Source organism: Lynx canadensis, chromosome B3, assembly GCF_007474595.2.
Source record: "Lynx canadensis isolate LIC74 chromosome B3, mLynCan4.pri.v2, whole genome shotgun sequence".
NCBI lineage: Eukaryota > Metazoa > Chordata > Mammalia > Carnivora > Felidae > Lynx > Lynx canadensis.
In genome coordinates, this window is record NC_044308.2 from 142,962,874 (window position 1) to 142,989,099 (window position 26,226).

General features: G+C 52.8%; 1 protein-coding gene across 7 annotated transcripts in view; it reads left to right on the top strand.

Annotated features, from left to right (window-relative positions):
* The window catches only part of PPP2R5C (protein phosphatase 2 regulatory subunit B'gamma), a 130,602-nt gene that overhangs the window by 89,644 nt on the left and 14,732 nt on the right, over positions 1-26,226 (top strand). For all 7 annotated transcript variants that reach the window (XR_003969693.1, XM_030319992.1, XM_030319989.1 and 4 more), the window contains 10 exons: positions 4,942-5,052; positions 6,113-6,205; positions 6,291-6,421; positions 11,104-11,163; positions 13,146-13,254; positions 14,693-14,746; positions 20,000-20,170; positions 21,308-21,435; positions 23,875-23,976; positions 25,417-25,489. Coding sequence is in view for 6 of the 7 variants with exons in the window: in XM_030319992.1 (XP_030175852.1) it covers positions 4,942-5,052; positions 6,113-6,205; positions 6,291-6,421; positions 11,104-11,163; positions 13,146-13,254; positions 14,693-14,746; positions 20,000-20,170; positions 21,308-21,435; positions 23,875-23,976; positions 25,417-25,489 (1,032 nt within the window). In the remaining variant the exon portion in view is untranslated. The remainder of the gene's footprint in view (positions 1-4,941; positions 5,053-6,112; positions 6,206-6,290; positions 6,422-11,103; positions 11,164-13,145; positions 13,255-14,692; positions 14,747-19,999; positions 20,171-21,307; positions 21,436-23,874; positions 23,977-25,416; positions 25,490-26,226) is intronic.

Consider the following 26,226-nt stretch of genomic DNA (forward strand, 5'->3'; position numbering starts at 1 on the left):
AGTAAGGAGCTGAGGGTTACTTTATTCAGTCAGAGGTCTGCGCCTTTTGATTGATGAGGGTATGCAAGCGACTTGTTTTCAGTGTGAGTATTGATGTTGTTGGGTTTCAGTCTCCTGCGGAATGTGCACATTCCTGGGGTAACACCTGGACCCTACCATGAGAGCAGGCTTGAGCTAACCTCCCAAATTAGGAAATGTACAGGTTTTCTCTTAAGATTGCCACTAGGATTTTTATCATTCACCTAACCTTATTTGGGTTCACCAAAAATCCAGTTCAAATTATGTTTAAGATTGCATTCAGTGTGCAGGTTGCCTTGTGGAGAGGTTATCTTTGTAATAGGACGTCACCCCACACCAGGGAAGGGAAGATTCCTTCATTTGTTTGAATATTCTTCTGTGCCCTTTATTAGGGTTTATGCTCTCTCCATTGGGGCCTTGTGACTGGGCAGTGAGTTCCTAGTGACCAAGGGGTCACTTCTGGGACTGTGTTCCTGGGCTCCTCCTGTTAATTACATTCCCTAATTATGTCACTGTTAGTGGAGAAGGTGTTCATGTTAGTTTCCCATTTGTATTTTTGGTTTTTGTATCATACCCAGCTGCAGTGGTCTATTCTGTTGCCTGTTGGCTTTTTCAGATTTGATGTAACATTTCCAAACACAATGTTCCATTTTTTAAAAATGCTGGGGCGCCTGGGTGGCTCAGTCGGTTGGGCGGCTGACTGCAGCTCAGGTCATGATCTCTTGGTTTCTGAGCTCGAGCCCCGCATCGGGCTCCGTGCTGACAGCTTGGAGCCTGGAGCCTGCTTCAAATTCTGTGACTCCTCTCTCTCTGCCCCTTCCCCATTTGCACTCTGTCTCTGTCTTTCAAAAATGAATAAATGTTAAAAAAAAAAAAAAAAGTGCTGACAGCTGCCTGGGTGGCTCAGTCAGTTGAACATCCAAGTTTGGCTCAGGTCATGATCTCATGGTTTATGGGTTCGAGCCCCACGTCGGGCTCCATGCTGACAGCTCGGAGCCTGGAGCCTCTTCAGATTCTGTGTCTCCCTCTCTGCCCTTCCCCTGTTTGTTCTCCCACCCTCCCTCCCTCCCTTCCTCCCTATCTCTCTCTCTATCTTTCTCTCTCTATCTCAGGAAATAAAATAAACGTTGGGGAAAAAACTTCCCGCTTTTCCCCTCACCCCGCCAGCCCCAGAATGCATCTGTTTCTGTTGTGGGAGGAAGAGCATCTAGACAAACGGAGATTTGGCCTTTGGTGGACTCAACCTTTATAAATCCCGTTCACGTGAATAGAACAATAAACAACATAGTGGAACAGCCTTTGTGGTCGAGAAGGAAGGACTGAATAATCAACCTTTCTTTCCTCATTGTCTCTGAAATCAGACTCTCGGTGCTGTTCGTAGGAGTGTCCCTTCCTGTTGTCAGCCTTAGTATGTTCTGCTGTACCTCAGTTACATCAGGGCATGAACATTCTATTAGTTCACCCATTGGTCGTGAGTACTACAGATCCAGAAAGGCGTCAGGATGCTGCGGAATCTCAGCAGTTTCCCATAAGGTTACTTCCCAAGCCAGTTCGGTTTGCATCTAATTCCATAAATGCAGCCCTCTGGAGGGGAGCACCCACAGGGGTGATTTTAAACACCGAAAGCGGGAGTGTCGAGAGAGCAGGTGCTTCCTCGTATTACAGGGTCAGTCCCACCCCACACGGTGTGCGCCCACGTGCGCGGAAACTGCACATGCGCGTTACTGTCCCGTTTCACACGGGCCCGGTGCCGAGAGAAGATTCACTCACTTTCAACACGTGAGAAAACCGAGGCGTGGGCAGGTTTTTCCATGTGCAGGGCCTGCTTCTGAGTCAGAAGGCAGCCTTGCCAGCCTGTCTGCGTAGTCTGATCCTGGCTGGGTCCGCACCTCGGGGCGCACACTCACTCGGTGCGTGAGAACGCATCTGGTCCACATCTTCCCGTGGGCTTTTGTGGCACGAGGACGATGAAGACCGCCTCGCGTGGTGCTCAGACCGAACCCCGTCCAGACACACAGACGTCAGCACACGGCGCTCCGCTCCCTTGACCCTGCAGCTTTTGTGCAAAGAGGTTTTGAAACCCAAGAATAATGTGAGGTGGCCTGCCGCTTGCCTTCTGCTCTTTTCCAGATGTTCGTTTTAGTACATTTAGCCTTTTCTAGAGACGAGCATTGAATTAATGGAGCGTCATGTGGTAGGAAAGGTGAGTGGAAGTTACGGCATGAGATTTTTTTTGTCTTGTGAAAGAAAGAACTTATGCCAATTAGAGTTGGCCACTAATAAAACTTCCCGGATCGGGGATGGTTGTGCTTCAGGGATACTGAAATGAGGACTTCTGCGTTCCAAGCAAGTTGGTCCAGCAGCCCCACAGACTCCTGACTCCACGTCTGGGATTTGGTGACACGGTGCGCCTGGCTTCACCCGGGAACGCAGTCCTTAGCTTCACTTCCGGTAGAATAGAGCCAGTTGACTAAGAATCGTAACTAGCCAGGTGTGTCCGTCGGAGGTCGATCAGAGAAACTACCAGTAGGATAGAGAACCTGAGAGACGGATTTCCGGGACCTCGGGCAGGAGCTGATGCTGCCCCCCAGGGGGTTTCTTCTTCCCCAGGAAAACCCAAAGCTCCGCTCCTCAGGCTTGCCGGCCGAGTGGATGAGGCCCCCCGTGTCCTCGAGGGTGATCTGTGCTCAGTCTGAGACTGTAGATGTTGGCCGCAGATACCTTCCCAGTGACGCCCAGATTAGTGTTCGATGATGGGGGGAGTGGGAGGGCTCCCACCCTGGCTGTGGTCCATCAGGCCCTGCTCTCCTGGCCCTGGTTAGTCTCTCTGGGGGCTGGCCGCTGAGGAACGTGAGGGGGGCCTGGCTGGGCCCGAGCGGCTCCCCTTTACCCGCATGGCAGTCCCGTCCCGTGTGGGACTCAGGCTTCTCCGGCGAGTCTCCAAGGGAGGCAGGCACATCGCGTGTCCCCCGACTTCTTGGCCGCCCGGGGACACCACGTGGGCTCTGCCCTCCTGTGCTCAGCCTGCGGCTGTCCCCCGCCTCGCTCTCTTCAAGCATCCCCAGTCTCTGAGTGACTGTGGGAGCCCCCAGCCATTTGGCTTTGAGGGAGAGCGTAGAAAACCCAGCTCATGAATGCCACACTCCCTTACGGGCCCCAGATCCCAACTGACTCTACTCTCCACGCTTCCCTAGCCCGGGAAGGAAGGGGCAAAAGGCTGGGGGTCCCAGGGCCGGTCTGCTGCCCTCTGCAAGCCCCAGGGGAGCGGGACCCACCAGGGTGTGGCCTTCCCTTGGTGTGGGAGTCCCTCAAGTCTGCCTGCTCGCTTCTGTGGGCTTCGGGGTCAGCATGCTGGAAGAGTCCCTCACTGCCCCGTCCCCTGGGGGCCGGTGACGGGGGACACGCCCCGTCCACCTGGCGGCACCTGTCACAGCCTCTGTTCCTTAGTCCCCTGTTGTTTGGGAGGTCTCTTCAGGACCCTGTCCCCAGGTTCCCAGGTTTACTTTCTACTTACATTTTAGGAGTATTTTCTCTTTTTTTACTAAGGGTTTTTTTTTACTTCTTTCTGGATTTCCAACCATTTTTTTGTTCCTTCCACTCCTGCACCGTCTCAGCCCCATTGCTCTGATTCTTTGCACCTACTCCTCGTCTCAGACAACAGAGACAACAAACATTTCATGCTCGGGGCTTTTGTAGCTGATGGCTTGAAGAGGGGGTGTTTTCCTTCACGAAACATGATGTTAAGGCTCAGAGTTCAGGGTCAGTACAGTAAAGACGGGAGGAAGCACAGCGGATGACCTGGGGGTTTTAGCTCCGTCTCTCTGAGACTGGATGCCTGGACGGCAAGCTTGCCCTGGACTGTCCACAAGGGCGTCCTGCACGCCGTCATGAAGCTGGGTCTTAACCTTGTGTGGCCGGTGTTTGGATTTCGTGCTTTGAGGGGTGGGGAGGGGCAGAGGTCTTGCTCTGCTCGTCTGTGAGAGCCAGTCACCGGAGCCCAGTTCTGTAACCGGCATATGGCGGGTTCAGAGATTCCGTAAGGTAACTAATCGTATCTAAATTACTATAAAGAAAGAGTGGGTTATAAATCGATGATACAGAAAAACCAAACATTTTATATCACCGATCTGTCCGTGTATGTTGTGCTTAATTTAGAGATTAACCATGTGGACATTAAAGTGTATCTGTGCTCCAGAGAATTCTAGACTTCACGTAGAAACGTCTGTTGTAAAACATTGACTTTTATGAAGCTGGAAATAAACGGAGCGGGGGTGGGAGTCCGTGGTAAAGGACAATATAAAGAAAAACAGGCAGCGAGTTGCATGAGGGGTTCATTCAAAGTCCAGAGAAATCTGTTCTCAAGTCATTTCTTGGTGAGTCCACGCAGAGTAAGATCATGACCGTGTAGCCCTGGGCCCTCTGCTGGCTGTCCTCTGTGGATCGCAGGGGCACCCTGGGGCAGGCTCACACGAGGGGCCGGCGCTCCATTGCCCGTCGTTCAGTCCCGGTCGTTCAGTCTCCGCTGTTCCCTTCATAATCTCACCCTTCCTTCCCAGCACGATGCCTGCCTCCTCGCTTTGCACCCACGGTGGAGACCTTGACCTCCCCACTGCCCACCGGCACCGGTTGGTGGTAGCTGCCTGTGAGTTTGGCGGCTCAGAGTCAGGCAGGAGTCTTGGGGTGGCCACCTATCCACGGCCACGTTTCCTGCCGCAGTTTTGACCCAAAATCTCGTTGGGGATCCACACTGCTTCTCGATCTTGAGAATAAGGACGAGCCCAACCACCACCGGAAGCAACAATTGTTAGAATTAAATATTTTTCTGTCAGTGTTTTTTTAATGTTTTCTGTAAACGTTCTTTCAACTGTTACCTGTAAATATTTTTAATGCCCTGGTTATAATTCTAGAATATGTGGATTTCAGTTTGCAGTTAACATGTTTCGAACGTTACCACCTTCCTCCAATCCTACGGGAGCAGAATTTGACCCCGAGGAGGACGAGCCAACGTTAGAGGCGGCCTGGCCTCATCTACAGGTACTGAACTCTGGGAGCGCCCCCGAAACTGGGGCAGGAGTTGAATGTGTGTGTCTGTGAGGTTTTCCTCTAAAGCAAGTGCACTGGCCATAAGGCCTCACCCCAGCTGGTGGCAGGTGCACCTCTGATTTGTAAACCTGTGCATACAAGGAAGGCATTTCAGCAGAAGTGAGAACATCGAATGGCGTTTTTGTTTGTTTGAACACTTTACCCCAACTACAAAGATGCAGAGTTGTCTGTATGTCTGCAGTGGAAATGACTGCTTGGTTGATAGCCATGGAATTGAAGCCCTTTGCAGACACTTCCTGTTTACGGTACCTAGATTCGGCGCACCCCAGAGCTCACCCGCTGACTGACACCTTTTTCTAACACATTTGTAAGGCAGAAAGTTGGTCGTTGATGAGGCTGGACGCCTGAGAAGGCACGGAGCCCAGCACGAGCAGAGTGTGTGCAGGCCGTGTGCCAGGTCAGGGTCTGGGTCGTCCGCAGGAAGGGAGACGGAAAGGTGGAAGCTGGGAACGAGCTAGATGGGGAACAGATCACAAAGGGGGGCTGTCTCGGTGGCAGAACATCCCGCCAAGGCAGGTGGGATTGCTGTGTAACCACAACAGCAGGCAACCCTCTGATGCAGGGGAGGGACCTCCCAGCCGTGGGTGACTGCGTCTGGGACCCGCTCGCCAAGCCGTCCCAGCTTCCAGTCCGTCCGGCTCTGCCCAGGACACGTGTAGGTGGCAGGATGTAGATCCCACCGGCTGTGGCTGCTACGCACTGTGGTCTCTGACCAGCGTCGGTTAAGCATTGGTGACATCGGCCATGGGTACCATTTTGCTTAAATGCCACTTAAGGGTATAGTCTGTGGTTCTTAGCCAAATAAAATAATTACTATCGTCAGTTATAACTTGATTAAGCCATGTAATTTGGCATTAATTCTGTAGATAATGTGGCTTTATTTTTTAAGGCTAATATTTTCAGGCAGGTATTCAACTCATGGGTGTCTTGGATCTCCATCTCATAAAATACCACGTTATTTGATTCATTGTTGTTGTTTTTTTCCTTCTAGCTTGTTTATGAATTTTTCTTAAGATTTTTAGAATCTCCAGATTTCCAACCTAATATAGCGAAGAAATATATTGATCAGAAATTTGTATTGCAGGTAGGTACAAATTAGCTGAAACTACAAAAGCCATAGTCTACCGAGCGGGAATCCTGAACCACTAAGTGTCTTTTTCTTCTTGAAGCTTTTAGAGCTCTTTGACAGTGAAGATCCTCGAGAGAGAGACTTTCTTAAAACTACCCTTCACAGAATCTATGGAAAATTCTTAGGCTTAAGAGCTTACATCAGAAAACAGATAAATAATATATTTTATAGGTAAGTCGACGTGTGGGTAACAGCTCTCTTTTTGCATGATGATGCTCGCATCCACACCTAACGCTCCCCTCACCCCATCCTTCCGTTTGGCAGGTGACTGGGGAGTGGGGGCGGCCTCCCTTCCCCCCCCACCCCTCTTGCCCCCCCCACCCCTCCTTCTCTGCCTGCTCCCCTCCCTCACCCACCCCCAGCACCTCCCCACTCGGCCTTCCTGTGTTTCTGTTTCCACTTACCTGGGTGCGGGTCCGTCCAGAACCTGTCCAGAGCCAACGGTCCGTCCTTCTGTCTGTGTGTTACTCCACCCTCCCCGTGCATCTCGGAGAGGCAGGAGTGAGGAGTAAAGCAGGGATCCTTAGAAACTCGTAAGATGGAGAATTGTACCAGAGGCCTGGGGACCCACGTGTACCCGGGGCAGGAGAGGCCCTGCTGGCCACGGCAGGTGCAGGTGGGCCCGGCCGTCCCTAGGCCTGCACGACCACAGAGGCTGCCCTGCCTGGGTTTACCTGGGGGAGGGCACAGCCCCGCGGCTCTTGAAAGAATGTTCCATGACACTGCAAGTCCCACCCCCACCCTGGCCCCCGCCTCTCGTTGGTTCTTACCGTCTGAACACCCCTCCACCTGCCTGCCGACATCCCCGTGTGTCTGCTGCTGCCTGAGCCACACAGGCCACTGGTGATTGGGCATGAGCCCCGGGCGAGGCCCGTGTGCGCGTCCAGGCCGCCCTTCCATCCTCCTCATTTGTGTCTCTGCTCACCTCCGGCTCCTTCCACACTAGCGCCTCGGCGGCCTTTGTTGACCCTCCTGGAACATTCTTTCCACCTGCCCTTCTCCACAGCCTCCCAAGGCCTCCGGACACAGCCCCCCACCAGGACGCACCGCAGCCCCTGGCTTGGCCGACAGGCCTCCCCATAGGCAGGGGGTGTGTGGGCCGAACACCGCACGCTTTCAGGGTCAGCTTCACGCCCGGCCCGTGGTGGCATCAGATGAATGTTGATGGATGAGAGAGTTAATGTGGTTTCTTACCCATCCCTGGAAAGCTTACCGAATGAGTGGTGTATTCTAAGACTTTGGGCGTCCCTGACTCCAGGACGGGTCCCAGTGGTGACAAATCCTAGCGGTGACAGGCTCCGTGGGCAGGCCCCTCCGTGAGGTAAGAAAGCAGGCAGGTTTCACACAGTCTGGCCACAGTGCCAGAGTGAAGGTGACGTACAGGCCCTTGCCCAGAGTGCCACAGGGGACGGCGGGTCCCTTCTTAGACACCATGACCCAGCAAGGGAGAAGGAGAGGGGCCCTGAGACACATGGAGACACTGGATGTGGGAAGTGAGATCCCACCGTGGAGACCAACAGCTTCTGGGGATTCCAGGGCCCGTCCCTGTCCCGTGCCCAGCCCGGCCCTGGTGTGCCCCCACCCCACCCTCCCGTGGTCACCGGGGTCTGCGGCTGTCTCTTCACATTTGATATGACAGTCCGGTGTCAGAGCTCCCGGTGTGCGTGGTCTTCCTTTGAGCTCCTTCCAAGGTCCCTACATCCCAGGACCGGCACCGACTGTGGTCAGAGAATGCCATCGCGATTCCTAAATGTCACGTTCCCAGCTCACGTTTCTTGGCATCATGCTTCCTCTTGAACAGGATCATTATGTGGCTGATGTACTTATCTATCAAGATGTTATGTACATCGTTTAAACAATGAAGAACAGGGACAGTTTAAATTCTGATCTTTTAGGCCTAAAATTAAAGGTCCACCTAAAGTGAGGTTTTTTCTTTAAAACATAGGTTTTGTTCAGATAGCAGAATCACAAATCAACACTTGTGTTAAAAGGTCTCATACCACGGGGCACCTGGGTGGCTCGGTCGGTTGGGCATCCGACTTCGGCTCGGGTCACAATCTCACGGTTTGTGGGTTCAGGCCCCACGTCGGGGTCTGTGCTGACAGCTCGGAGCCTGGAGTGTGCTTCAGATTCTGCATCTCCTTCTCCCTCTGCCCACCCCCCACTTGTGCTCTGTCTCTCTCTCTCTCTTTCTCAAAAATAAATAAATGTCGGGGCGCCTGGGTGGCTCAGTCGATTAGGCGGCCGACTTCAGCTCAGGTCATGATCTCATGGTCCGTGAGTTCGAGCCCCGCGTCGGGCTCTGTGCTGACAGCTCAGAGCCTGGAGCCTGTTTCAGATTCTGTGTCTCCCTCTCTCTGACCCTCCCCTGTTCATGCTCTGTCTCTGTCTCAAAAATAAATAAACGTTAAAAAAAAAATTTTTTTTAATAAATAAATAAATGTAAAAAAATTTTTTTTAAAAAAGGTCTCATACCTTAAAGAACCTCAATATAATAAAATATTTAAATAGATTACTTTTCCAAAGTTATTGCACATAATTCAATTCTGAGTGCTCTGTGCTAGGGTGTGGCACTTTTGTGTTTCAGCTGTCTTCTCTGTAACTATCATATTTTTTTTAAATTTATTTTCTCACAGTTCTGTAATCGGAACTGGGCCCCGTGGGCAGGTCTGGTGCTGCACACGGCCTGCGGTGGGCTGGCCAGTCCGGGTGGCTCGGGGCAGGGCTGCAGCCGGCCTCCAGGAGGGAAGAAGCCTCTGCGAGGCTCGGCCAGGAAGTGAAGCACTTCTGTGTCGATCTGACCAACTCACAGGACGACAGATGCACAGAGAGGGGGACAGGTCCCACCTGTTCATGTGCGGCTCAGAGCACATCCTGCAGGGGGGAAGGTCCGTTTCGGAGACGGTCTCTGATAAGCAGGTTCTGGCTCAGCTTCTAGAGAGTCCTGATTCCTTTTTAGTTGGACAAGTGAGAAACGCTGGCCTGTTCTGCATGCGTCTTTATGGCTCTCTTCCCATCTGCAACTTCCTCTCTTTCCTGTCTGGAAGAATAAGAAGGAGAATTGTACTAATTTTCTCGTTTTTATACCTCCTTCAGTTCAGGTTGAAATAATTAGCAACGAAGGCTTTATCAGTAAGAATATAGTAATGTTGACTCAGGAGAACAAAACGGATTGTAGCTGAAGGCCGTCCTTGTTCATGCTTGTCGGCCAGTGTGGCTGGATCCCGCACGACTCTGAGGGTTCGGCCCCTCTTCCCAAGGCCCAGAGCCCAGCTCTGGGGTCTCTGGGCACCTCGTGCAGCCCACTGCTCCCCCAGCCCCCAGCTCGCCAACGAGGGCGCTCAGGTGACGGGGCTGCACTTCCTACAAAGCTACGACGTGGCACCTGTAAAGCCAGAAAACAAGCAAAACACAAGGGAGCGTCCAGTCGAGTTCTGTAAATTAAAGTGCTTGTCCGTGGACATGCACCACGGAGGGCAGGACTCCCTGGGGACATCCTCCAGTCTCTAGGCAGGTGGGGGGAGGGAGGGGACATGAGGGACACGTCCAGCAGCGGCTCGAACGCGTCACCTGCAATATGACCGCAGTGCCCGTTTCCTGCCGCCCAGGTCGCCCCGGGCCGTCTGGGTAAATCCCCACCTCACCGCGGTGCTGTGGCCACACTCGTGTCCGTGGCACCATGGTTCTCTGCTCAGGTGCCGCCGCCAGCCTGCGTGAGGTGCTCACCCCCACCGCCACGTGAACCCCTTGCCCACCTGCGGCCCACCCCACTCCAGTTCCCAGACCCCCGCGCTCGCCCTGCCTTCCCTTCCACGCCGTTTAACCTCCCACAGGGCCCCGGTCAGGCCCCACAGCCTTGAAGAATCCTAGTCGCTCAAAAACGTAGAAATCTTCGGGCCCACCCCCTGGAAATCTCTCCCATCTTGTGGGTATCTGACCTCTTCTTTACCTTGACAGCCCCGTTCCGCTTGTTTCCAGCAAGGATGAGATTTCAGAGTCAGGTTTCTGTAATCATCACAAACTCTTATTTTAGGCTTGGAGCTGCCTCTAAACTTCATTGTCGAGTGAGAGGCAGAAACCTTTCTCAGACACCACTCCTACCACACAGGCACGCGGCGAGGCGTGGGCAGGAGTGAGCTCCTGGCTTCTGGGGAAATCCTCTGGTGGTGGGGACACGTTGCCCTCCTTGGTGTCCCCAGCCTTTTACCGCACGTGTTCAGGCATGGGACATATGCTCTAGCACCGGGGACATGGTGACAAAAAGTCCTCGCCTGTCCTCAGGCTGATGTGGGCACAGCAGGAGAGGCTTCTCAGAGGACGCAGATCAGCTGCCCACATTGGGGTTCCAGAAGGTGGTGCTTGGAGCAGCGTGGGGGCCGAGCAGGGTGTCTGTGAGGACATAGGTGAGAGGGCCCAGTGAGAAGGAAGGAGCTTCTGCCCTTGCACAGACTGGCCTAACTCTCAGAGGCTTTAAAATTGAGCAAGGCGTCAAGTCACACTGGCACGAAGCAAAGAAATCAGGCTAAGGGACGGAGAGGGATGTACGCATGGTCAGGAGGACAGCAGTGGCTGATTGTCACACATGGGTGGCTGGAAGGCGAGTGCTCACAGCACAGACCTTTCGACCTTTCTCTGTGATTGAAAACTCCCAAAATAAAACGTTGGGGGCGGAAATTGCACAGTCGCGTCGGGAAGGGTGAGCCGCCCCCAGGACAGTTTTCCAGGAGGCGTGCCTGCCACCAGGCATCTGTGTGACACTCCCCCCAAGTGCATCATTTCCTCGTTCAGAGGATTGTGGTCTTTCCAGCTATTACCTCAGTGTCTCATTCTAAATGGCAAACTGCTTTTTCTAGGTTTATTTATGAAACAGAGCATCACAACGGCATAGCAGAATTACTGGAAATCCTGGGGAGGTGAGTGCTGTGCTCCTGGCAGTGACGTGGAATTTATTCCAGAATGATCCAGTTCACAGAGTCGAGCAGCCCTCTCCAGAGCGAGGCAATTGAAACCATTTCCAAAGGAACCAAGACCTCGCTTGATGGAAGGGGTGGGTGAGGTCTTGGGTTAGAGCCCCCCCAGACAAGAAGCCTTCTTGTGTACACGGCTCCGTGCACAGATTCTGTTCCACATACCTCCTTGAAGATGGCTAAGAGGGTTTATGTTTTGACATTTAGAACGGATCATTTATTATACCTTGGGGGTATTGAGTAAATGCTAACATTTCTAATTGCTTTCATTTTATAAATTTTTCATATGTATACTTGTAACATTAACGTTTCAGAAATTTGACCATCTTCACCCAAGTAGAGTTCTTGCTTGCTACCATTTTTTTTTTCATCAGTGACCTATAGATTTTATATCAGACCTCCAACCCGCTGTTTCCCAAAGAGTGCCTTGGGGTTCCACAGCCAAATAAACTTGGAAGTGCTCTCCCGGCACCTTCCCTGGGGACTCAGCTGCATTAGCAGCTGAAGGTCCTGTGGGGAGGGGTCCTCTGCGCTGGTGTTTAATCTGATGATCCCCAAAGCCTTCGGGACACAAGAAACCTGTCTCAGGGAACACTGTCGGCTTCCAGTCGATCTGTGCTCCAGTCGCACTGAGAAGACGGTGCTCGCTATTTTAGATCTAACTTGAAAAAACCGTCAGTCCTTGTGGAGAATTCTGCTTTGACCTGCGTCAGCACACTGGGCGGGTTTCTCTCGCTCAGGAGAGCGTAGCGAGCGGTGCAGGGGCCCTTCCTAGTTGTACGACCTCCCTTAACCACTCTCGGCTGCCGTTTCCTTAGCAAGGTGGGGGATGATCCCCTCACAGGGCTGTCGCAAGGACGGCGCGCTGTGTGAGATGTCCAGCGCGGCCGGGCACGGCGTGCACACAGGCCTCCACACTCCCAGCAGCTGGGATCGCTGATTTTATCCCCCTGGAAGAGCTGTTTGGTCTTGTGGGCCTCCCCTACGTGAAGGAGCAGGTCGTCGCTAATGCCCTCTTCAGACAGACCCTGCCTCCTGGGTGGCACGGAACAGTCTAGAACTCGCTTGACTGCTCTGTGGCCCTACCACGTGTCTGTGCTTCCCTAATAATAAAACCAGATAAATAGTAAATAATGAAGCCTGCTTGCCCAACTGGGCACCAGTAGATAAGCTGCTTGACATCAGAGACCAAAACTTCAGTTTATTTTATTTATTTTTTTTTTAAGTTTATTTATTTTTGAGACAGAGAGAGAGCACGAACGGGGGAGGGGCAGAGAGAGAGGGAGACACAGAATCGGAAGCAGGCTCCAGGCTCTGAGCCATCAGCCCAGAGCCTGATGCAGGGCTCGAACTCACGGACCGCGAGATCGTGACCTGAGCTGAAGTCGGACGCTTAACCGACTGAGCCACCCAGGCGCCCCCAAAACTTCAGTTTAAAGACTAGGATCAAGACCCCCTTTCTCTGCAGGAAGGAGCAGCTTTCTGGCTGATTCTTAACCAGCTCCCGTTCTGCACACACAGACTCACTTCTGCCAGCATTAGGGTAATGAACCCGAATTTCTCGGGGGAAGCGTGACTTCCTAAAAGTGGGTGAAGGCCAAGGGAAGGTGCCAGCTGTGGAGCTGGAGTCCCACCTGAGCTGCCCGGCCTCCAGGCCTGTCGAAAGAAGCCAGTGTCGCCCCCAGGGACTCCTGTTCTGGGTAACGCCCCGCAAACCAGAATTTTAGAATTATCTTCTAGTTACTGACAAAGATAAAAATGACTATGCTTCTTGGAAGGTATTTCATTTTCTTTTTAATTTCTGCTAATGTCCGCCTCTTTTGTGAAACCTGCATTTCGCTTACTGATAGTTGTGCTGAAAGTCAAGGCTTTTTTTTTAACCTGGAATTTGTGAGTATTCAGACTTGGAATACATTCTGTTTTCGCAGCATAATTAATGGATTTGCCTTACCACTAAAAGAAGAGCACAAGATTTTCTTATTGAAGGTGTTGCTACCTTTGCACAAAGTGAAATCTCTGAGCGTCTACCATCCACAGGTAAGGGGTGCTCTGCAACATTATGTCGGTGGGGGCGTGCACTAGCTGGGTGTCTCCATACGAGCGGCAGTGAGCTCGGACACAGAACCCCAGCCGTTCCCTGGGGGTGCGCTCACGTCACCTTGCAGATGTCGTTTCTGGTGATAATTGAAAGGATACAGGGGGGCGCCTGGGTGGCTCAATCGGTTGGGCGTCCGACTGCAGCTCAGGTCACGATCTCGCAGTTCATGCGTTCGAGTCCCACATCGGGCTCTGTGCCGACAGCTCGGAGCCTGGAGCCTGCTTCAGGTTCTGTGTCTCAGTCTCTCTGTCCGTTCCCAGCTCATGCTCTGTCTCTCTCTCTCTCTCTCTGTCTCAAAAATAAACATTAAAAAATAAATCAATCAAATTTGGCTCCTTCAAGGAAAAACCTCTCTGCAGCCAGTGAAATGGCCTATGAAAATGTGAGTTTTTTAACTAAGCTGTGGGCTTTTTACAGTTTGCAGAAATCTACTTACAGTTTCACTGAAAATTCGGTCAGTAAGTGTTGATACCCGGTTAGCTGGCCGCACTTTGCCAGAAGAGGAGGTTTTTCCTTCACTTTTGCCCCCGTGAATCCTGCGTAGACAAGTGCCGAGGGTCGGGGACAGGCCACGTGCCCGTTCACCAGCAGCTCTGAGTGGCTCTGGCAGCCAGTGGGCACCTCTGTCCCTCACGTTGGGAGCAGCTTGGGATGAATCACAGAAAGCCTATTCTTGACTTGATTCTAATGACGTCGGCTTCCTGGGAAGTATTTTACTTTGAGGCATTTTTTTTCCTTCTCTTTGCTGTTAACTGGTGATAGTATCTTTATATCCAACCAGATCGTGGTCCTGTTGATTGTTTTTTTAATTAAGTTTATTTATTTTTGAGAGAGAGCAAGGGACAGTGAAGGAGGGGCAGAGAGAAAGAGAGAGAGAGAATCCCCAGCAGGCCCCACACTGTCAGTGCAGACCCGGACACGGGGCTCGAACTCACGAACCGGGAGATCATGACCGGAGCCTAAACCAAGAATCAGACACTCAGCCCACTGAGCCTCCCGGGCGCCCCCTGTTAACTGTTCTATAGAAGAGGGATTAACAGTTCAGAGGTTGACGATGGAAGCAGATTTTAATTTGGTTTTTCCCAGCTCTTAGGTCACTTGTTCATTACGATCTCCAAAAAGACCAGGAGAAAAATCCCCATCAACCCCGGGCTTACCTGTTGGTGTTAGTCCAGAAGGCTGCCTCCTGATTTTTTTAGCTTTCTGCTGCGCCTGGTCCCCGACAGTCCCCGTCAGAGCCCCGGCAGGGCCTGTGGCGGGGAGCCCGTACCCGCCCGGCGGGCGCCACCTGGAGGGACGGGGGCAGCACGTGGCAGCGGGAGACGCGGCATCACCGGGTCACAGCACGGGGTTGACGCTTCCTCTCCTCCCTTCCAGCTGGCGTACTGCGTCGTGCAGTTCTTAGAGAAGGACAGCACCCTCACCGAACCGGTGAGTACCTTCCCCGGCCGGGCGGTGACGTCACGTGTGGGCGGTGGCGTCACGTGTGGGCGGTGGCGTCACGTGCGGGCTTCCCTGAGTGTAGGTACCGAGGTAGGTCCGCGGGCCACAGAGCCGTCCAGACCGCTTCTCACCGCAAGTCACACTGCCGACAGACGCACCGATTTCCTGCACGTGCTGTGTGCTTTCAGACCGTCGTGATTTTACTTACAAGTTCCGTTACTGCGGCGATTATTGTACGCGGTCGGGTTGCCGTCCTCTCTGTGCGGGGCTTGACTCCTTGGAACGTGACACGCTTGAGCGGTCGTGGTCGCTGGGTCGCGTGCCGGACTGTGTGAGCTCTTGGTCTAACCACGCTCGTAACCGGCTTCGGTCAGACCACCCGCAGTGAGTTCTCGAAACGCTTGTGCCAAAGAGCCTTACGGCCTGAGAAGTTCCTTCCGCCTTCGAGGGTAGCGACTCCGTGTTCGCTGAGTCGACCGTGACAGGTTGCTGCCACGGAGCGTTCAGATCTCCCAATTTCTTGGCGTGTGATCTTTCTTAGAAATGAAAAGCGGTTGTGGCCCAGATTAACAAAGTTGAGTGTGTTGGGTGCCAGGCTAAGCATTTGAATGTGCTTTTTTTAACAGCTTTATCGAGATATAATTCACATGCCATACAATTCACCCACTTAAAGTGTACCATTCAGTGGCTTTTTGGTATATTATGCTATCGATTATTGTAATCGTGGTGAAGCATATACAACATGAAATTTGCCATTTTCAGTGCACGAGGGGCATGAGTTACATCCCAGGGCCACACAGCTGTCACCACTGTTCCCAGAACTTTGTCATCACATTGCCCCAGACAGAAACTCTGTCTCCCCCCCACACACACACACACACCGACTCCCGCTTCCCCCCTGCCCGCCCCCTGGTGACCTCTCACCTGCCTCTGTCTCTACAAGTTTGCCTCCTCGGGGCACCTCAGATGGGTGGCATCGCGTAGGACGTCCTCAGGGCTCGTGCAGGCCGTGCCTGTGTCGGAACTCCGTCCCTGGGTGTGGCCGTGCACTCTCCCTTTCTCCCTTGTGTGGTGTTCATCTGCTCCTCTGTCCGTGGACGCTGGGCTTGCTTCCATCCCTTGTGATAATGCGAGCCGTGTGGCTGTGAACGTGGCCGTGCAGGTGTCTGTGCAAGTCCCTGCTCTCAGTCCCGCTGGGCGTGCAATTCAGAGTGGAATTGCCGGATCAGGCGGGAATCCCGTGTTTAGCCTTGTGAGGGGCCACCAGACTGTCCTCCGCAGCGGCCACGTGGGGTTTCAGGGTCCCACTTTCTCCGTCGTCACTTGTTGTCCCTTCTTTTATTCTAGCACCTAGTGAGCACATGGTGGTGTCTCTCGGTGGCTTTTTGACTTGCATTCCCCTCTTGACTGGAGACGTTGGGCATCTCTTCCAGCGCCTGTTGGCCACCCGTGGGTCTCGGACAAACGTCTTTAGATCCACCGCCCATTTTTTATTAACTGGTTGTTTTTTATCGTTGAGTAACAAAAGTAAGAAGTACTGAGTGCCAGTTTCAGTGTTTGAATATTCTTTTCAAAGTTACTGGTGGAATAAGAAAGGCAAATGTCATCATTCCAGCATCTTCTCTGTCCCCTTGGCCGTCTTTCACAGTGGTCCCATGAGGCTGTGTTTTATAGTGGAAATGCATGAGGAATCCGTAATGCTCTGTTTGCAAGTTACATGGGCTCCTGATCTCTGCTTTTTCTGAGCTTCTAAACTCCAAACGTGGACACCATGTGTCACCCACCAACTCAGGAAAAGCCCTTGACATCACCCCCCAACGCCTGCCCAGCTCCCCTTCCCGGGGCCCCCGCACGCCTCCACCCCAGCTCTGAGATTCTGGAAGCCCCCAAGGAAAGGCACCAAACTTACCAGACTTCAGTGTCAAACCAGGAGTGTTTCCGCCACTTAGACTAGGGTATCCGCCTTGAGAGAAAACTTGGGAAGCACCAGGGATAAAGCCTCTTCTCCAGTGGTGCCCTGTGCTCGGTTCCTCTGAGTTTGAAGGACGTCTCCAGACTAAAGGGTGAGAACCAGGGGTGCCTGGGTGGCTTAGTCAGTTGAGCGTCCGACTTCAGCTCAGATCATGGTCTCACAGTTGGTGAGTTCAAGCCCCGTGTCGGGCTCTGTGCTGACAGCATGGAGCCTGCTTCAGATTCGGTGTCTCCTTCTTTCTCTGCCCCTTCCCCTGTTTGTGCTCCCTCTCTTTCTCTGTCAAAAAAGAATAAACATTAAAAAAAATGAAGGGTGAGAACCGTTGCTGGAAAAAGTAATATGGGAACAGATTCTAACACATGCCTTTTCCTTTTCTGACTCTTCACTGTGTATGTTTCTCATACTCTCTGGGGGCTAAAGAATCCACCCGGTCTTGGCTGCGTTTACCCCACACCAGGCCTTTGGTGTGGCGCCCCGGACCCCGGCCGGGTCCGTCGCAGCCCAGGTCCCAGTCCTGCTTCAGCAGGCCTCCGTTCTCCTGCGCCCGAGAGTAGGGTGAAGGCTGACAGGGCTCGTGTTTAGTTCCCACTGGTCGAGCTGGTAGAACCTCGCAGGAGTGAGAGCCCTCGACTGCAGCTGATAGACGGCGGGCTGGCTGCGATTGGGCCCTGACATCTCGGGCACAGAGAAGCTTCGGGCCCCCACACGCCCCAGGATTGCCACCCAGCATCACTTCGTTCCTGGATTCCTTACAGCGCAGACAACATAATGCTGTCTCTCGGCCACAGAAAGCAGATTTAGTTTTCTTCACGTTGAAAACATTCAGACCCTCGCCTTAGTGAGCGTCTTCCTTTGAAATTCACATATTATGAAAATACAGAGGCTGATCTGTCTTACTTCAGCACTGAAAGTTTGTTGGTAATAAAAAGAACGGGTAAACTCTTGTGAAGGAGCGTGTCCACTCAGCAGCACTAAGAAGGACACGGTACACACATGGGTCTCAGGGTCCTGGACCCAAGGCGCTTCTGAAGCTAGTGCGGCCGAGGTCAGGAATGTTTAAAGTATGATACGTTTAAAAGACCTGTGTTGCTCCCGTTTAAGGTCTGTAATTAATCTTTCTACTTGTAAACTGTGTATGGTGCTGAAAAGCTTTCTGGGCACGTTGAATACGTACACTGTTGTAAGAACGGGAGCTCGGCAGATCGTGGACAGAAGTAAAATCATGTTTTCACACACCTGTTGCTTTAGGCTACTCGACTTTTACTACAGGGTCTGGCGGGAACTCTTTTTCCCTGGTATTCAGGGGAGCGGGCTCCCCAGGCACCAGGCCAGAGCCACTAGCATGCACGCCCGGGCTCGCCTGCCCTCCCCAGCCCTGTCCGGAGAGCGGCAGCCTGTTGAGGTTCTGAAGGAAAGTTCGGCGCGTGACGTGCAGAGAGCCGCTTTTGCCTAGATCAGCTTCCCAGGCAGGCCCCTCTTCGCCAAAGCGCTGCCAGGCTCCAAAGCCAGGGGTACCAGCCATAGGTTGTTCCCAGTAGTGTGAAAAGTAGGTCCAGCGTGGGGCTCTGATTCCAGAAACAGCACCTTTTCCAGAGACGTTGAGTAGCTAAACCAGGTGTTTCTGTGTCCCGCGTATCACTGTATTTTTCTAATAAAGCTCCATTTGACAAACGTCAAGGAAGAGTGGTTTTGCGAAGTGAGTGACACCTGCTGTGTTCTTAACAGTGGCTCCCCGACTGCTGGTAGATAGCAGGTGCTCAGTAAATGTTCACTGAGTGATTTTGAGCAACAAGTAGGAGAAAAAAAATCATTAAATCATCGATTTTTTTTAAGAAATTATTTTTAGAGATCATCATGCTATAAATGTTCAGATCAGACTTCAGAACTAGGAGGATTTTCTTATAAATTTTGGGGTTTTATAAAATGTAATACCATAAAAGATTACCCAGGAGCCTGAATGCCAAAAGCATTCACAGAGCTGTCCTAGCCGGACGTTGTTCGAAGGCCCGCCGTGTTTTTAGCCACGGTAGCGAGCAGCTGGCCTGCCGAGCTCTGCAGGGGTGTCTGCATAGCTGGTGGAAGCCACCAGCCTCCCCGGACGGGCTGACGTTCGCAGTGATTGTCACGGCCGTCCTGATGCTAGGGGCTGGGCCAGCGGTTCCCGAAATGGCCGTGACCGGCAAAGGGCTGCTTGAGAGTGACCGGTTGCTGTCGTACATGGGCAAGCGTGCACGTGTACTTGTGTGCAAATGTTGTGGGTCCTCGTACTATTTTAGAATTAAGGTGGCTCGCCTCTAGAAATACGTATTCTTAATCCTCACCAAGCCAAATCCGATATTTTGGGTGGACGATCTTTACTGGTGTGGTTGCAGGAGGAAATTTGGAAACTAAAGGAGGGAGGTGAAGAAAGGTTGCCCCACAGAAACTCCTTCTACCCGTCTGACTTGGGCAAGGAACACAAGGTCCAGTCCCCGCAAACGAGGAAGCTGCCACCATCCGGCTCAACGTGCCTCGAGGGGGCGGGCCGCACAGATGCTCCCCGGCGGGGTCCCATCTGAGGCCGCGCTGCCGTGCCGTCCACGGGCCAGTGCTCAGATGCAAGGTCCTCGCGGCCCCTGGAGGCAGTTACCGGCCCGAGGTCACTGGTCACGCACACAGGGGACAGCAGGGCCCGACCCCGGGTCCCTCCGCAGCCCTGTGTGGCGTGAGCTGGTAACAGCGTCAACTTACTCCATGTCTCTCTCCTTTGATACATTTTAGCACAGTTTAGTTAGCACAGTCGAAACACCACGTGTACACACGTAGTACACACGTTTACGTATAAATACGCGTGAAAGATCGATTGGAGATAAACGGATTGTGCACATGCGCGTGTGTCTCAGAACTGGCCACTTGTGCACCGAACGAATACACGAGCTCATATGCTCCCTGTTTCTCCATCGTTCTTTCTCTCTCAACCCTCCTAACTGCTTGTTTTTTAAGCTATTTATTCCTAAAAGGACCTACTCCCGTGGCGGTCCAAGAGAGAGGGTCACAGAAATTAAAGTTGCATTTCTTAAGCAAATAAGTTTGACCTGTTTCTCTAATTATAAAAAAAAAAAAAAAAAAAAGTGCTAACTTACTGAATTGCTGTTCCTTCTGTAAGGAACAGAGCAGCACCTTCTTGTGATGCTGTGCTTGCGGGGGGGACATCCTCATGAAAAACAGAACTCTTAACTCACAGATGCCGGGCATCATGGACGTCATGCCGTGTGTTGTCTCTTCGGTAGGTGGTGATGGCCCTTCTCAAATACTGGCCAAAGACGCACAGTCCGAAAGAAGTCATGTTCTTAAATGAGTTAGAAGAGATCTTAGACGTAATCGAACCATCGGAATTTGTGAAGGTCATGGAACCCCTCTTCCGGCAGCTGGCCAAGTGTGTGTCCAGCCCACACTTCCAGGTACACAGGGCGGGGGGAAGGGCCTCATGTCCGCGTCCGCGTCGGAGGTGACAGGCTTCAGGGTATCGCAGGTCATACTTGGCTTCTCGTGTAATTGGGAGGTAAACTCCCAGCCTAGCTGTACTTCAGAATAAGATGCTAGAACCTTAATTCTGTCAAACGCACCCCAGCATCTCGACCCCCTCCCTGAAAACATGTTTCTCGCCAAGAGTGATTAGTCCTGGCCCCTCTGTGAACCTGTCTTTATGTTCAGTGTGCCCCAAATGCGTAAAACCCTGCCGTCCACAGCTGAGGGGTGGGCACTTGTAGGTGACATAAAACTCGGCTCCCACAAGCACTTTGTTTCCAACACGCACACGTTCTGACTTTTGTCCCCCACCCAATCCTGTTTGGGGGCACCCCAGTCACATCCTGCTTTCCTCGGCCCCTTGTGCAGCCTTCCGGGCCTCATTCTGAGGTCGTCCTCAGGGCCCGTGCTTAGCCTGTCTGCCTCCATTGGACATACTGGCCTGTATCACCAGCTCACCGTGAGCAAGGCGGCCCCACCCACATGCCCGCCCCCGTTCCCGTGCCCTTGCTCACTGGCTGTCCCCACTGGGCTCCTCCTGGCCCTCTTCCAGCCACCGCACCCCCCTCCCCGCACCACCTGACACCTGCCCTTCCTCCATCAGGGCCCTCCTGGGGATGCATTCTGCCCCACACATGTCCCCTTCCTAGCTGCTGCGTGCCCCCCGACGTACCCCTTCTAGTAAATTCATTCTCCCCTCATTGGTCTTCCCCCCCAGAACGGAAGCTCCACTCCCCCTGCTCACTGCTGACACCTCAGAGCCCCGCGCTGGGTAGGGGTGGGCGGAAGGCGTGAGGAAGGAAGGCGGTTGACCTGTGTCCTCAGCGGTAGCCCAGGGTCCGGCGTAAGTGTGTTGAGTGAGTGGAGGAAAGAGTGACCGTTTTCCTGCTGTACAAGAAGTCCTCTCCCTTTGGTTGAGGGCTCTTCAGGGTTACGGTCTGGAGCATTTGGGGTTTGTGGAGATGATTCTCTAACCCAGTGTAATTCGTTGCCTGTTCACAGAGTCGTGGGGAGGGCATTGCTGGATGTTTGTCGCCATGGTCACAACAGCTGTGCCCTCCGTCTTCCAGGTGGCGGAGCGAGCGCTGTATTACTGGAACAATGAGTACATCATGAGTCTAATCAGCGACAACGCGGCCAAGATCCTTCCCATCATGTTCCCGTCCTTGTACCGCAACTCCAAGACCCACTGGAACAAGTGAGCGAGCCGGCTGCCGCCCGCGGGGCCCTGGAAAACTTTGCAAATCTTGCTGATGCCTCAGCCCAATTAAGTCTGAGATAGCAGTTAAAAACCAAAACGTAGATTTGTTTGTTTGTTTGTCTGTTGGGCTCACAGTGAAGTAGGAGCGGGACTGTGTCTGTGGCCTTGTCTTCGCCTCCTCGCCCCCGTTTCACGCCAACACGGAGGCAGGTTTGTTGGGGCAGCGCCTTCCTGGCCTCGCCGTAGGGACCCCTCCCAAGGAGCTGAAGGCGGCCGCGAAGCCTCACGGGGCGCAGTCCCCGCGGGAGCACGGGGGCCACCCCGAGCCTCGGCCACACTCTCTGGGGACCCCTCCAAGAGAGCACGAGCCACCCGCCTGTGCAAGGGCCGAGCAGGGACTAGAAACACAACCTCGGGAGTCTCGGATTTCCTTCTCTCTCCCTCGTCCTGCCCCTTTAGCAAGGATAGAGACACTGGGCAGCGGTCTTCTGACACCTTGAAGGGAACAGTCAGTGCAGGTTCCCGACTGGTGCTCACGTCACTTACCATTTACGTGACTACGGGCCCCAGGGCTTTGCTGTCGCCTCCTTCTTTCCTTTCGGCCCTTTTTCTATACGATAGTCGTTCAATCAGATCCGAAAGCAGGGGGCAGAGCCTCCATACCCAGTGCCGCCCCCTTGTTTATAGGTGAGGAGAGCGGGACTCGGGGCGGTGGCCGGTGGCGGTCGGGCCACACTCTCGAGCTGGCGGTCCGGCTCGCAGGGTCTCGCGCACACCCTCCCACCGTCCCGGCTCACGTCCTCGCCCCCTCTCGCTCGGCCACAGTTTCCTCATCTGAGAAATAGAGAATGTTGGCATCCACCTCGGTGGTTTGTGTTGATTCATCAAGAAAATCAGTGCTCACGTGCAGAAAGCACTTGCAGCCACCGTCACCTCCTTGTGAAGTTCATGGAGGTGAGGCTGATAGATGTAGGGTCCCAGGCACCTAACAGGTATCCGGTGAACGTTCGCCGTGGGCACGCGGCTGTAGGGGTCGCAGCCCCAGCCGCCGGGTCCTGGGTGTGTACGGCCCAGCAGACCCCGCCTCAGTATATCGACTTTCAGCAACCTTTTCTATGTAACATGCATTTCTCATTGTGCTCAGCAGGTGACGGAGCGTAGCCCTCGTCCCTGTGTGTCATTTAGTGTGACAGGAGAGTCAGCAGTGACCGCTGACCGGCTGCAAAGCCCTGCCGGTTGCAAAGAAAGAAGGGTTATTTCAGGTGTTTCCAAATGCGAGTTGGGTATCATGAAGTGAGTTAAGAAGTAGCTGTGAATCCTGCAACAACCACAGAAGCAGCAGCAGCAGCAGTCACGGTTCGAGGCTTAAGTTTTTCTGCCGTTGCTCACGACGCTGTGGGTTGACCAGGCTCTGCTGGGCAGTTCTTGGTTTGGGGAGGTTTTTTGGTCTTAATTTTTCTTTTTTTTAATTATTTTTGAGAGAGAGAGAAAGCACAAGCAGGGGAGGGGCAGAGAGAGAGGGAGACACAGACTCTGAAACAGGCTCCAGGCTCTGAGCTGCCAGCACAGGGCCCGATGTGGGGCTCGAACCCACAAACTGTGAGATCATGACCTGAGCCAAAGGAAGTCGGACGCTTAACTAACAGCCGCCCAGGTGCCCCAGGGCAGTTCTGCTGACCTCACCGCGGTCCCCTTGTGGCTGTCGTCTGATGGCGAGGGGGACTGGCGTCCTCTCCGGACCCCACTGGGTCTCAGAGCAGCGGGGCCTCCCCCCTCTCATGGGTGTCAGAGCCGGGAAGTTAAGTGCCATTAAGCTATCCTATGGTAATTTTATATTCTGTCTTCCAGAGCTCTGTTTTGGCATGATTAAAAACTTTTCTGTTCTTAATTAATAAGATTAAAAGGAAACTGACGTTTATGGGAAATAAAGGGTTTCCGTTATTGTCCCCGACACATCCCAGTGGGTTTTAATTACGTGTACATTCTCAAATGTTTGTTTCTAAGAGAGAAAGGGCGTGAGTGGGGGAGGGACAGAGAGAGAAAATCCAAGCAGGCCCCTGCTGCCAGCACAGAGCCCGACACGGGGCTCAAACTCACACACGGTGAGATCAGGACCTGAGCCGAGATGAAGAGTCGGACGCTTAACCGACAGAGCCACCTAGACGCTCCTGAACTGTATTTTTTCAAGTTTCAACATTTTTTTATTCTGTTTCCAAGGAAAGTGGTTTTGGGCCGCCGTCAGCCAGGACACCGCACCGAGAGGCCTCGGGGCCGGGTGCTCCGTGAGGGGCCGAGTGGCCGCCGCACAAGCTGGGAGGCCTGGGAGCCGTCGGGCCGAGCGGGGAGGAGGAGGGCTGTGGCCGCGCAGGGCGAGGCGGGGAGGGGTGGAGGGACAGGTGGCGTGTTCGAAGCCTGAACAGGAAGTTCTGCTTACAGGACAATACACGGCCTGATCTACAACGCACTGAAGCTCTTCATGGAGATGAACCAGAAACTGTTTGACGACTGTACCCAGCAGTTCAAAGCGGAGAAGCTGAAGTAAGTTGCCCCCTTCCAGAGCTGCTCCCTCGAGGACTTTTTCCTCAGTCCTGAATAGACCTCTTCCGTTGTTTGTCCGGAAAAGCTCAAAGTCAAGTCTCTCATACTCGGAAAACAAATGAAAACGTGTCATGTTAGCTCATCTGCAGAGAACTTCTCTGTCCCCCGTTCCCCTCTCCCCCACCCCCCACCCCGTGCTGCCAGTTCAGTTGTCTCTGCAAAATGTGTGTGCAGACCTAACTTTCAGAATTTTTGCTTTTCTCGGGGAACACGTAAAGGCTGTGAGGTATAGTGATTTTTTAGGTTCACAAGGCAGGAATTTGGATTCTGTCCCATCAGATTTCTGTGAGAGAGCAAGTGCCTATGTCAACAGAGCTTTATTGGGCCCCTTCTGGAGCCTGGCCTGTGTCCTTCACAGAGCCAGGGCCCCACTCTCACGCTTGAGGGGTGTCAGAGTCCGGCCTGCGCTCTGGGCAGATTTTATTCTTTGCTTCTCTGCCACTAGAAGCTGGCTAAGACAGAGAAACGTTGAACGAGTGTAGTTCAAATTACAGGATATTTATGAACAGCCGTCACATTCATTCTGTAGACAGTATGTACATGTTTACCTGCACGCCAGGCCCTGTTTTAGGCTCCGGCAACACAACAGGACACGAAACAAAAATCCGTGCCCTCGTGGGTAGTGTGGAGAGGGAAGACAGCAAAACACACAGGAGGACGGTGTGTGCAGGGTGTGAGGTGAGGGTCCGCAGAGCAGGGAAGGCGCACGGGCACACGTGCACAGGCCGTCTTCCGGGCCCCCTCCCGGCTGAGCGCAGTGTTCAGACGCGCCACCGGCTCTTCAGAGGGCAAGTATCTTAGCTTTCTGAAAAGGATCTTGCAGCACATTTTCCAGATTTAAAAAAAAAAAAAAAAAAAAAAAGTTGGGTCCAGGTGGTTAAGTGATTCGCCAAAGGTCATGTGACTCACTGGTGGGGGAATCTGACAGGAACCAGGTCTGAAGACCGTCCCTTTTTAAAGCCCCCCCTTGTTGGGACATCGGCTCTTAACCTTGGTGCCTTTACGCTATGGAATGGTCTCACCTTTCATGGCTCTGTGAGCTTTTCTTCAAAATTATATAGGTCTTCTGGAGAAGCAGCGCAACCAGGAAGGACAGAGACCTGAGATGTACTCGTATAAGTCTTCCTAAGAACCCACATGCCTCAACGTGTTAAAATTCTAGCACATCTAGTTGTTAAATCTTCTCCCCTAAGTCTGGCTTGTGTTTTGCATTTCGTTTTCCGTGTTAACCTGTATTGTGATCACCACTGTGAAGAATGTGGAGTAGAAACCAGAAAGTGACAGAGGGAAGCAGGTGATTGTGTTGCTGGCCTTGTCATTGTTTCCTCTCTTGAATGTGATCCCTCTCTCTAACGCCAATGACATTTTACTATTTTTCAGAGAGAAGCTAAAAATGAAAGAACGAGAAGAAGCGTGGGTTAAAATAGAAAATCTAGCCAAAGCAAACCCCCAGGTACTAAAAAGAGTAACGTGAAAACGTCTAGGGTATCTCTTGAATGTTTTTATGAGCTAGGAATGTGGCTGCATCACGGGCAGGGAGGGGGTCGGCTTCACTAACCTTGTATGTGGAAACGTCTGCAATAAAAATACTTCTCAACTTTCGTACAAGTAACTTATTTTGCCCCACCAAGTTTTTACCACAGAATTGACCTTTTTTTCCTCTGCTTTTTCAATAAGATCTAAATCTTAACCAATGTACTGTGGTAAAAAGAAAGCCAGGATACAACGTCTATTTTGGGCCAAGATTAGGATTTGCTTTCTCCTCACCAACGTCATAGATGCTGTAGCTCAAACGATACGTCCCTTTCTTTTTAATATCGAAGTCCAAAAGAAAGGAACATAGATTTGAAATCGATGAAGTACGATGTCCATGTCCTCTTTTCCTAAAACTAGGTTCCTATACGCTGAGCCTTTTAATCGTTAAAAATTGCCTGACGTCTGCGTGTTAGCAACTAACCCTCTCTCCCGTCCTCGCTAGAAGGTTCCAGCGTGCTCTGGCAGGTGCGCGCACGCAGCGTGTCTCCCGGAGCAGGCGATGCAGTGGCCCGCACGGCGCCCGCCCTGGGGCTCCGAGGGCGGCTGGGGGTTCTGGGTTGTGTGGTCTTTGGTGTTACGCACGCTGGTCTGGGTGACCGGAGCACTGCCTCACGGGCGGGCCTCCTGGTCACCACGGGGCCGCTTTCCTGAAGA